General features: G+C 40.0%; 1 protein-coding gene across 1 annotated transcript; it reads left to right on the top strand.

Moving 5' to 3' along the window:
* Nucleotides 1–10,299: 10,299 nt before the first annotated feature.
* Nucleotides 10,300–12,418, top strand: sf3b5 (splicing factor 3b, subunit 5). The gene is made up of 2 exons (XM_082558075.1): nt 10,300–10,427; nt 11,782–12,418. The coding sequence occupies exon 2, from the start codon at nt 11,808–11,810 to the stop codon at nt 12,066–12,068; it is 261 nt and encodes an 86-aa protein (XP_082414201.1). The 5' UTR covers nt 10,300–10,427; nt 11,782–11,807; the 3' UTR covers nt 12,069–12,418.

Below are 12,418 nucleotides of genomic sequence, written 5' to 3'. Positions count from 1 at the left end.
AAGCCTGCTTTGATCTACTTCTGCTAAAAATCAAGGATCCATTGATTCAGTAATAACTAGAGAGCCTCTCTGGAGAGCACACCATTCGCCAAAACCAATAACCTATCCTGCAATTTTAAATTGACTCTTGCCTGAACAACTCGAAAAACAAAAAATAGCGAGGTGAAACGTCTTTCACCTTTACGCTTTCTAACTGCATGTGTGCAGCTACAATAAGATGATGATACTCTAATTCCATTTAAATGAAGAAAAACATTACACTATCCACCCTGAAGGTCAGCAAGGTACATTTAACATGTGCAAGATGCAACATCTGACTCCGAGTGCACCTAGAACTGAGTCATTACCGTCCTTGAGCTGTACATGTGCTGCCATGAAACTCTCTCTTCTTTATTTTGTTATTTATGAGAATTATAAAAAATGTATTCTGGTCTTAAAGTGACATGTCTTGTGATTTAATGTTAAAAACAAGAATTTATGATTTATGGATGGCTCTCTGTAACACTGTACATGTAATATTGCAGTTATCTGGTTGTTGTCTATGGATTAAAGTGTCATTAAATCTAACTGAACTACCTTTATTCTTGCATTTAAATAAAACATTATCTACATTCCAGTCTTCCTTGTATTCAAAAACAAGAATGTTTTCCACACTCAAATTAAACACAGTGCAGCTGGTCTGTGAACCCAGAGACAAATACAAATACTGACAACAGAAACAGATCATGAGGAAAAATGAACTATACAAAATACATTTGTAACTCACATTCAGCAGCTGGAGTGTTTTCTCCCATTAATCACGCATTACCTCCTACCACTATAATTTATCACCAGATAATCTATAAACATATTGCTGCGACATTTGGAAATTTCACATGTCAGCCTTTGGGTGCTGCATCACCTCAGAGTGATGTTAACTTTTAAAAATGACAAGATTTCAACATAAGGCTATACATCCACACATTCAGAAGAAATTTACATTCACTAACATGCCTGAAAACACTAACGCCAGGACCACTCGCGGATGCTGGGCATGCACGTGCCAGTGGAAGCAGAAGGCAGAGGATTGGCTGGTTGTAGAAAATGTGAATGAGTCAGGAAAGCACATGTAGTCAGGAAGCAAACGTGGGTGTCATCATGCGGCATCTTTTTTCAAAAGTCTGGAACCGCTGCCAAATTTGTACCTGTATGTGAGGAATGGGTAATGAGTCCCCTATGAGCACCTGTGCACTGCAGCAGTGGCTAAAAACTATGTGGTGCATTTTTTTTTCTTTGGTATGTTCCTTCAGTCTGCTGTAATAACACCACAAGTGCCCTGTAAGCTTGACATATTAATAACACTCAGCGAGCACGTGTTGTGGTCATGTATTTGTTCTTTTTTTCCCCAATACAATAAAAAGTGCTGTTAAAGTTTTTTTTTATCTTTTTTTTCTTTTTAGCAATTCTGCTTGTAATTCTCTTAAATGTTATTCAATGTTCAAGGATTCACATGCAAATGAAAACCATCTAAAATCTATTGTGTCTCCCTTGTACATTTGAAATGATAGTTTTCTCAGCTGTTGGGCCTGATTATGGCCAGGTGCATTTCGTTTGCAGTGCTCTCACTCAGCAAGAGGGCACACGCTTGACATATGGTGCAGTATGGCGTAATATGTGTTACCAAGTGTCAAGGGAAAGTAAAACAGGGCATTTTAAAAGGACTGAAAACTGTTTCAGCAGCATTTCATTTTGCTCACTCTGGGACTGATTGTCTGGATAGCTGCATAAAAAAAAGAAAAAGAAATGATTTAGAGAGGCTATTTCCAAACATATTGGAAAGATGTCCCAGATTGCCACATCACTTTTTTGTCTAAAATACAGCTATGCTCAAAACTTATAATTTTTATCAATATAGACTCCATTCAGTCTTAGCATGTCTGTGTAATGTGCACGAGGGTTGTACACATCATCATGGTTTCAGAAGTGCATGGAAGTATTCACAGCATGTATTTGCTGCATAGATGCTTCAAACCCCATCTTGTCATGTAAGCGGCTGCTCAGGAGCCAGACATTGCCTTATTGGACTTGGCAGCATGATTTATCCTGTCATAGAAATTATTACGAAGTGACAGTGATTGTCCCGTCTTCCTGCAGAGACCGAGACCTCACCCAGACCCGATGTTGTGAATCTGCCCTTTTCCATATGGAAAGCCAATCAACCAAAACAAACCTAATCCCCCAAAATCCAAGTTTAATAACTTGATATTTAAAAGGTTAAACCTTTGTCTTGGGGACAAAATCAAGGGTCTGTGTTGTATAAAATAATACAAAAACACAATACCGTGACCTATTTCATGCTCCAGTCTGGAAACCTAATATGCGCTTGTGCATGCAGGGGAGAGCTGATAAGTTATGTATGCAAATGCACTCTTTCTGATAATCTTTTTTCAAAACTGGACAAATTTGATAAGATATTTGTGATGCACGCGAACATTTCAATTTAGTAAAACAAACAGAAAGCTTTCTCTTTCTCTTGAATGCTAAACGTTTATGTTTGTGGATTATCCAAAAGAAATATGTCTCATGTGTAATCCACCCATGTAAATGGTTGCTTGTGTATTAATAGTGAGCAAGAAACATAAACAAGGGGACATTTTTATGAGTTGTTATTATGAGAAATAGAAGATTTATGAAAGACAAAATAAATGCAAAACAAACATTTACTCTTTAATAAGCCTTCACTGAGATTTATGGTCTCATTAATAAACTTCAATTTGTTTAGACTAAAGACTTGCATCGCATCATCTCCAATAGTCTTGGCTTCATTAGTGAAATAAACTATTTTTTACTTACTTAAATATGGCTTCTATTTGTTTCAGAGTCATGCAGTCTTACCTGCTTACCTGGTGGGAAAACCATGTGCTGCTTTCTAATAACAAACTCCTGCATGATTGAAGCATGTAAGAAATAGAAAGACTAATGACTTTATTTTTCATTTGTTTCATAGCAGCAAAAAACATAAATCTGTTATGAAATCTCAAACAAGGAGGGTCAAAAAGGAGTGAGTTTGTGTGTTCGGGGCTGTGTCGAATCCAATTTAAGTCCTTCAGGCCTTGATACCCCAGCGCTCCTCTGCGCTTTCATAGAGCAGTGCTTTCCTCAGGCTATTTCACACTCTTAGATAAATGGCTAGCTGGCTCTCCTCATTTGATGGAGAGGAACATAGCATTTTACTGCAATGGCTCACAGCACATAGGGAGGGTGAGAGCCAGATGCCACAGTCAGAATCTCAGGTGTGGCGAGGAAATGAAAGTCATGGAGGAAAGACACAGAGCAAGCCAGCAAAAAAACAGCCAGCTGGTCGAGCTTATCTAAGCAAATCAGCGTGACAGACCACTGAGTCCCACAAAACTGCCACCACCTTATGGCTCTAGTTGCCAATAAACCAGCCATCCAGCAAAAAGTGGGCAGTTTGTCATCTGACCAATAAGTTGCCTCCGTTTATCAGTCCTCCAACCAACCACGACTCTGAGTACCCAACAGGGTGTAGTTTTCTTGTGCTTCCCTGTCTATCTCCAGTGCACGGTGGTTGGGAATGAGCCCGGGTTTAAATCAATGGAAATATCGCTGACTCCATTTCTTACTATGCTGTTACTCAACGAGACTGTGGGGCACGGGAACCATCCAGTCAGGTAATATTCCCATCAATCCACCTGATTTCATTACCCTGTTCTCCGCTAGTGCTTTGCTTTGCACTTTCCAGGTCCCAGCTCACTAAAAGATTGGCTATCAAAGTTTGATTATCACATCCCAGCAGCTGTTATTTTGCCATAGGTGTAACTTTCTCAGAGTGGGATAAAAATTTACATATTTTTTGTTTTTGATTGGAAAGCCAAAAAAACCCATAAAACTACTGGAAACACATATATAATCTGTCTGTACTCATATAATTTCTTTTCATATATTTACAGCACCCATTATTTAAAACTTGCATGACATTTTCTTCCACACATTGCAAGACAGTTACACACTTTGGGACTTTTATTAAGGGCTTTTCAGCAGATGTTGTAATACCAGCTACAAAGAAACTTTCAACACTACTTGACACACTTTCTAACATCAAGGTCTTCCTGGTGGATACATAAAAATTCTGCATAAATTGCGCAGGTTTGCTCTCTAACCAGACCCTCCAACAAAAAAATCATTCCAGCACTTCTGAAATTCACACATGAAGAGATAAAAGTGAGTGACTTGGACTAGAAAAAGCTTTGTTGCATTTTCTTACACATCAAGATCAGACAAGTCAAATGAATGATTGCTTTGCTTGTCAGTTCATTTTTTCAGATCCCAGTTTATTATAATTATGGCACTGGGCTTTGAGGCTTGTTTATTGTTAGTAGATTTAGCTTGTTTATTTCTCATACTAATTGCAGTCTAAGTTTATCCTCTGGTAACACAGATCTGTTATCCACCTATCTTCTTCCACTTCTCCAACATGCAAACTCCACACTGAAAGACCACAGAATGGATTTAAACCCAGGACCTTGCTATTGTGAGGTGACAGTGCTAACCACTACACCACTCTGTCAGTCAATCAACAAAGATTACCAAGGAATTTCTTTAAAAAAAAAACAAACTGAAAAAACCCTAATTCTTAAACCTCTTTACTATTTCTGTTAAATTCTGCTCTTTTTTCAGACAAAGTTTTTTTATATAAATATTATATTATATTCAGTTGTATGTTGTCCACTTAAAATGCAGTGCAGGTTATGAAAACTGTTGAATACTGAACAACAGAGTGCTACAGACTGGAATAATTTAACAGGCTTTATTGGCGGCACCTATTTTTCTACACCTTCTATCTCACTGTTGCACCTTCAAGCGGACACCAGAAGACTGAGCATAATAATCATGCCTTTATTCACATTGTCGCCAAACCCTTTTAACAGTCCGCTGCACTTATTTTGCATTCAGTTCATACCGAGGGATTAGAGTCTCAAGAGGCTGGAGAGTTTTTATCCTTCAGCTTTGCTAAACTCTGCATGCTTCTCTGTTATATGCAAAGCCACAAGCAATGTCAACAACATCCCATCTCCACCACAGCTAAGGTGTCACCCGGCTTTGTTTTCCGTACCAGTGGTTTCTGCCAGGATGTGCTGTTGAGAATATCATCCCTGGGGTTCAGCGGGGGAGCTGGCCCCAGAGAGGGGTCACTTGCCCCTTCCTTCCTTCCCTCCCCATCTCCAGCTGCCTCCCTCTTCCCGCTCCACCACAATCACCCACACATGCAGGGCCTTGGGGTAAAGGTGTGTCACCAGGGTGCAGGGGAGGCATCCCCCCCTCTGTCCCCTTCTAGCTGCCTGTGCCTCAATTTTATCTCACAACTTAGACATTCACATCACTCACACTCTCATTACACATACATATAGGATCTTGGGGGTGGGCACGCCACACGGACTCCAAAAGACCATCAGGGTGTACAACCTCACCCCTGGCATCGTTGCCCACCTCCCAATTTTAAATACATGTAGACACTGAGGGCTATCAGGAGGGGCTATGCGCTTACCTGCTGCTCTCTGGCAGGTAGCTCCATGCCCTCCTGGGTTTTAAATGCACTTAGAACACACATGCATCAACACTACAATGAGCGGGTGGAGGGAGGTTCGGAGTCTTCTCACAACCCTGTTCTCTGCGGCCTGCTGGAGCAGGGGGGCTGGGAGGAGGAGTTGGCCGTCCGATTGGGGTCTGGAATGTGGGGCCTCCCTGCTACTGCCGAGCCGGGGCGGTCTGCTTCTCTCCACCCCAGGGAAAAGGGTAACACTACCTGGGTCTTGGTGCAGTTTCCCCCTCCGGGGGCAAGGGTACCTAGACCTGGGGCTTAGAGTACGCTTGGGGAGTGTGATTGTGTGTACAGTGTCTCTCTATGTCTGTCTCCACGTTGGGTGAGTGTTGAGTAATTATGAGAGCATGAGGGTGGGAATGGTTGTTTGTATCTGTGTGTGCCTGTTTGTCTGTGTCCATATGTCAGGTCGGGTATCAGATGTCACCTCTCTGGAGGCCTATCTCCCCCCACCACTTCCCCTGCCAGTGGCAGACGCCCTCGGACATCGGTGCGTTGGTGGTTCTTTGTGTCTAGGGATGGGCATCCGGGTACACACCGGCTCACTCCTTGGTGGCTGCTTGTCGGGGCCTGGAGCCTGGGGTTCTCCTCAGCTCTTTCTGGGACAGTGGCGCGGCTGCCCCTCTGTTGGTCTTCCTTCGTCTCTTGTGTTCTGAGGGCCTCTGGATGTCTGGAGTCTTGATCTCCTCCATACCTGCTTCATGCCCTGGTGGACGGGGCTGTGGCTCCCTACACCCTCTAACAGATCATTACATAAAGGAACCTTTTAAATACAAGCGCGCTCATGCTCACAGGTGTACACACGGGTGCTCACAAACACAAACTACACCCTTTTTGGCTCCTACCTCAAAGCACACTGTGCGCTGTCGATCTTACGTGCTGCAAAATAATGTTTAATATTTAGTATTTACTGTTATATTCACATAGATCATCGTGATGTTGTTTATTATGTTGCTCTTTTTTTTCTCTTTCTTCTGCTTGTTTTCTCTTTTTTCTTTCTCAACAGGTGATCCAGGTGATTGATATATGTATTTTTTGTCTGCTTATTTTGTTGTTTTTTTGTTTTTTGCCCTTTATCCCCGTCCCTCTTCCCCGCTGTTTTTCTTTCCCTCTTTCTTTCTCCCCTTTCTTTTCCCCAGTCTGTCCCATATTTAACAAGTAAAAATAAAATAAAATAAACAATAAAGGGTGAATCAAATAGACCATTACGGCAAGGCTGGGACGGTCCATTTGGTAAAGTAAATCCGTTGGGCATCTTTCTTCACCTTTAGACAATAATTCTGATGGCAAAAGAGCCAAACAGGACAGACAAAAAAAAAAAAAGAGAATATCATCCCTGGGGTTCAGTTTGATAAATGCACCTTCCTGTTTTATTGCTATAATCCATCATGCAACGTTATTTTCATCAGATATTTTTCTACAGAACGAGTGAGCTAGACTGTTGATAGTGAAGAGCAGTCCTCATGGGACATAATTCAATGTGGTATGTTGTCTTCTGTAGTTTAATCAAATGTAAAAATAAACCTTAATGAAATGGTCCTAAAACATGGAAAACGCTTTTGTGTATCTAAATACTGATCTGATCTGACACGTCATAGGAATGTAACTTTGATGGCACTATTCTGTTTTTCCAGTGATTTCTTCCAGATTTCTAGTTATTTCTAAATGTTGCCGAATTCCAACTCATTGCTGCATATACGGCTCCTGGGATCAAAAGCAGAAACATTCGTGGGTAAAACCAGCAAACACCAATTTTTGCAGCTACCCAGATGACCACGGCAGTGTCAGAACAGTAATAAAGAGATGACTCAGCTCTATAAACAACCAACCAAACTGAAAATATAAAGAACATGAAAAATTCAGGTAATCATCCAAAGTGCAGTATGTTATCTTAAAAGGGTTGGGACTGAAAATAAGTTTGGTAATAAAAATAAATATAACTCTCAGGAGAATGTGTTTGCAAAAATTAAAATTACCTTCGGGTAACCTCAACGCACATCTTTCTGTTATCACGCCTTAGAGATGAACACAGTCTATGAGATGCACAAAAACTATTAAAATTAATGAAGCCGAGGAGTCATGTCCTCATAGTTTCTGTAGAAATGTTGGATTGAAATTGTTTTCCCCAAAGAAGCATTTTACAATGTTCAGCCAGACAGTAAAATGTTATAGTAGATGTAGTAATAGTTTTTACAAGACCTTCATGGCTCCCAGAAAATGATCTGAATGCGACAGATACCAGAAGTCTCGACGTTTATTTCCTTTCTGTTTCTTTAGTTGGGACCCTAATGACATTCACACTGCCCTTGGGATAAATTACAGCCTGTTATGTATTCATAAAATGTATCCATTTATTGTCAGGTGAAAAAGTTAAAGTGTCCAATACCATTGTGACTAAACACTAACATTCCCCAGGAATAAAATAGCAGTAACACAGGCACCAAAGTCCAAGGAATGTCAGTTAGAGTCAGCAACTTGTAGATATGACCCTAAACCGTACCTTGAGTTTTTAGTTGTCCAAATATCAGCATAAAACAGCAGCTCTCAGATTTATTTTCAAAACTGTGTTAAAAAAAATTAGCACTGCAGCTGTGCACCAGTATACTTAACTCCATGTTTATTTTGGGACTGTGGGAGGAACCCACATGGGGAGAACCTGCAAACTCTACACAAAAACAGCCCCAGACGGGATTCAAACTGAAATCCTTCTTGCCGTGAGGCAAACCATGCACTTTTGTGCCACATGTATTGCCACACTAGTGTTATCTAATGTTATATAACGAGAATAGAGCCCAACTGTTCACAAAAATATAAGTAAACATTTCAGAAATGTGGTGATTTTGGCTCAAAATTAAATGGTGAGCCTGGAATATTGTTCATCATCCTACCCATGAGTGCCATAACGCTAATGTCTGTGGTTAAGCTATAACTGCTTTGCACCTAGCCACAGAACATCATACAGACAAATTTGGCAATTTAACAGAAAACAGGCAACACAAACAGAGACAAACACATTTTGAGTTAATTGGGTCAAACAGCTAATGGCAAGGCCCCTGTTATCCTTTGCTCCGACAATTCACAAGAATCACTCCTCCCATTCGACTATTCGAGAGACAGATGCCCTCTCTACTTATAAGGTTAGGCTTAAAACTTTCCTTTGTGATAAAGCTGTTTTCTTTGTATTGTGGGAGGGTCTTTACCTTACAATAAAAGGCACCTTGAGGCAACTATTGTGATTTGGCATGACATAAATAAACTGAATTGGACTATTGGTCAGATTTTAGTAAAACAGTGATCACCTGATGGTTCTTCACTGAAATTGTTCTCGTTGTCAATGTCAAGGTTACAGTTGTTGTTTCATGGACATTTTTCCATTTTCACAAGAATTACTGCTTCTCCTGGAGGTCCAGTTTTAGTGAAATGACATTCATTTGTCCTGGATCCACATGTTTATAAGCCTGCTTGACTTCTCAGTGGATTTCAATTCTTATGAGTTTCTGCAATAAAGCCAGCCAGTGACAACAAAACTTTCTTTCTGCACCTCACACAATACAATAACCTCTGTATTATGATGGATCATGAGGTGGATGAGCTACTACATCGCTGACATTCTAGCAAAGGTGTCCGTGCCCGAGAGCCCAGTCTATATGATTAAATAGAATAGAATAGCTTTATTAACCAAATCAATGGAAAATTGTCTTTGTTTCACCAAGTCATAAATCAACCAATCAAGTTGCTTCAAATGAACCCACATTCATACATATACATATACAATACTTCAATACAACGATAAAAACACATCACAGCATCTCATTATTCAGAGTATCGATTGCTCTTGGTGCAAATCATCCCTTATATGTCGTTTTAAAAGGCATTAATTTGAAATCAGAATAGAGAGGGGGGTCACGGTCAGCAATAATAGACCGGGCTTTAAACAGACTGATGACACAGTTTATCCAGTTTAATTTGTTGTCGATCAATAATTTGTTTCTGAAAATTACTTTACACATCCAGTCATCCACACACTGGTGATGGCAAGCTACATTGTAGCCACAGCCACCCTGGGGCGCACTGACAGAGGCGAGGCTGCCGGACACTGGCGCCACCAGGCCCTCTGACCACCACCAGTAGGCAACGGGTGAAGTGTCTTGCCCAAGGACACAACGACCGAGACTGTTCAAGCTGGGGCTCGAACCGGCAACCTTCCGATTACAAGGCGAACTCCCAGCTCTTGAGCCACGATCGCCCTATTATATGACTGATTATTATTATTATTATGTAATATTAATTGTGTGTGTGCGTGCATTACATTGCAAATGTGCACATTATTTACTATTCCCTACATACTAAATGTTAGGCTTAAACCTATGATAAGCAGATGTTTTCATTTGTTTGTAGCTGCAAAACATGTGATCCTGGGCCAGTGCCCCGCTGTTTATTTTTTGTAAAATAAACGTTGCCTCATATACTGTATAAAATTTCAGAAATCCCAATAGAAGCACACAGGTCACGTTTTGATGTTTTGTTTCTTTATGTAAGTATGTATGTATTTATTGTTATTCTCTGTAAATTATATAATTACCTGCGGGTTAAGAGAACAACAGTTTTTTTCTGTTAAGTGAATGGATTGCACCTTCGTATATATATATATAATTTGGTTTAAGATGTACACGAGAAACGCAGAGTTTACAGTCTGTGTTCCTTTCCGGTTCATTTTACTGGGCGAACCAACCGGAAGTGATCGCTCCGTGGTGCTGTGTTGAGTTGGAGACGGTCGTGTAATTTATTTACATCTCCTACCTTCGTGTTTGAATCCCTGACATTTTATGTAAGTATCCTTTCTATTTTCAACTTAAAAAATGTCTTCCTTGTTATTATATTAACTTTAAAAGGAACATTTAGAGAGCAGTTGACAGATACGGTGAATAGGCTAACACTGGCTAATTAGCCTCACACTAGCATTAGCAGGAATTTCTCTGTTTACATAGAAATCTTTTTACTTCAAATTTAAATAAAGTTTGAATTGCTTCAGAGTAGTATAATCACTCATCGGGTTAACATTTGTTGTGGCATTGCTTGACTCGTAAATACAAAATACAAGAAAAATATTCAGGTTACATGACTGAACTTCTCCGTCTGAACGTCTCCTTTTTAGCTGCACGTTTCTTCTGATGTCCACATGTGCTGTTGCTGTTAGATAGCGTTTCATTCATGGGTCCCTATACTTTCAAGCCCTTAAACGGGTTAAAATTGTGTTTATTTTGGCTCCGAATCAATCGGCTTTTGGTATGTGACTTTACTCAGAAGCACAACGGATGGTAAAGAAAACGAGTCTTTGTTTCTACCATGGCTGGCAATAAATATAAAACATCAGGACACGACCACACTGTTACTAAAACAAAATTCACAATGACAGCAACGAGGTCGGCGACTTACGTAGGTTGTGTCGTAGACGTTAAAAAGAATGCCCACAGAAGTCTAAATCGGACCTTTATCTGCACTTCATCGATGGTGACAACCTCTTCCTATTTCTTAACAACCACTGGATGAAAACCAGACCTTAGAAAACTGTCTGTGTTATATTTGGAAAACCAGAGCCAGTGAAAATGTGGGACACAGTCTCAATATGTGGGATAAGGGATAAAAATACTGTAACACAATAATCATGGTTATTTTAGCTCAGTATTAAGCTTGCAATTCTTTAACTTGGTAAGACTTTTGAGCTTTTTAAACAATGATGAAAATGTGTTGCTTGTTCTTTGTCACTTTTTAAAATCAAAGTTATTCCAAACAGCTGAATTGGTTTTCGTTTTGATGACCAAAAAGTCTCTCTTTATATCATTTTGGTTGAGCTGACCTGCCAAAACCTGAAGGGAACACTGGGTGTTTAGTGCGAGGCAAAATTGTGTCAGTGCAAAGGAAGGGGATTCACTGGATTTATAGAATAGGGCAAAATATGAACCCTCACCCTTTGTTAAAAGACAAAAAGCACAGTCGCAGTCATTTCTGTTAATTTCTTTAAAAGCTATAGTTCTAATTGAATACAGACTTTGATTAATAGCCCATCTTAAAGTCTTTAGCCTGTTATCTCATTGTGTGATCCATCTTTGCATATATATTTTTTTAATTTATTTATTTTGTATTTATATTCTAACTTCTTTCTCATCTCTTCCCCTGTCTAGAGCCTCCAGGACTCATCTCAGCAAGAATGACAGACCGCTACAACATCCACAGTCAGCTGGAGCATCTTCAATCAAAGTATATCGGCACAGGACACGCCGACACCAGCAAGTGGGAATGGCTGGTCAATCAGCATCGTGATTCCTACTGTTCCTACATGGGACATTTTGACCTGCTGAATTACTTTGCTGTGGCTGAGAACGAGAGTAAAGCGCGTGTTCGTTTCAACCTGATGGAGAAGATGCTTCAGCCATGTGGACCACCAGCAGATAAACCTGATGATGCCTAGATCACACTGGAGTGAGCAGTGGATGCTTTTTGTTAGAAACAAAAAATATTCCAGCTAAAACTGCTACTGCATCCTTGTTTGACTCCACCATTACTGGATTTGTTGTGTACTTATAGAAGAGAAGACTTTTTCTTTTTTTTGGTTTTATATGGACCAGAACAAAATATTTTCTTGCCCAGCACAGTTTTCTAAACAGTTGTTTAAAGGTGAAAGTGCTTTAACAGCTGAACATGTACCAGAGGACATAATAGAAAGCAGGTATAAGGTGTAGTACTTTCATCTGCATGTGTTTGCATTAAAGGATGGAGATGTATTCTTGATTTCATTAAAATTTGTCTTTTTCTATTTTA

This window comes from Aulonocara stuartgranti, assembly GCF_965226115.1.
Source record: "Aulonocara stuartgranti genome assembly, chromosome: 13".
Taxonomy (NCBI): Eukaryota; Metazoa; Chordata; class Actinopteri; order Cichliformes; family Cichlidae; genus Aulonocara; species Aulonocara stuartgranti.
Note: the sequence above shows the minus strand (reverse complement) of the source record. Positions and strands in the feature narration are given on the sequence as shown.

Excerpts from the sequence above, each read along its gene's own strand:
- sf3b5 (XM_082558075.1), top strand. The coding sequence starts at position 11,808 with ATGACAGACCGCTACAACATCCACAGTCAGCTGGAGCATCTTCAATCA.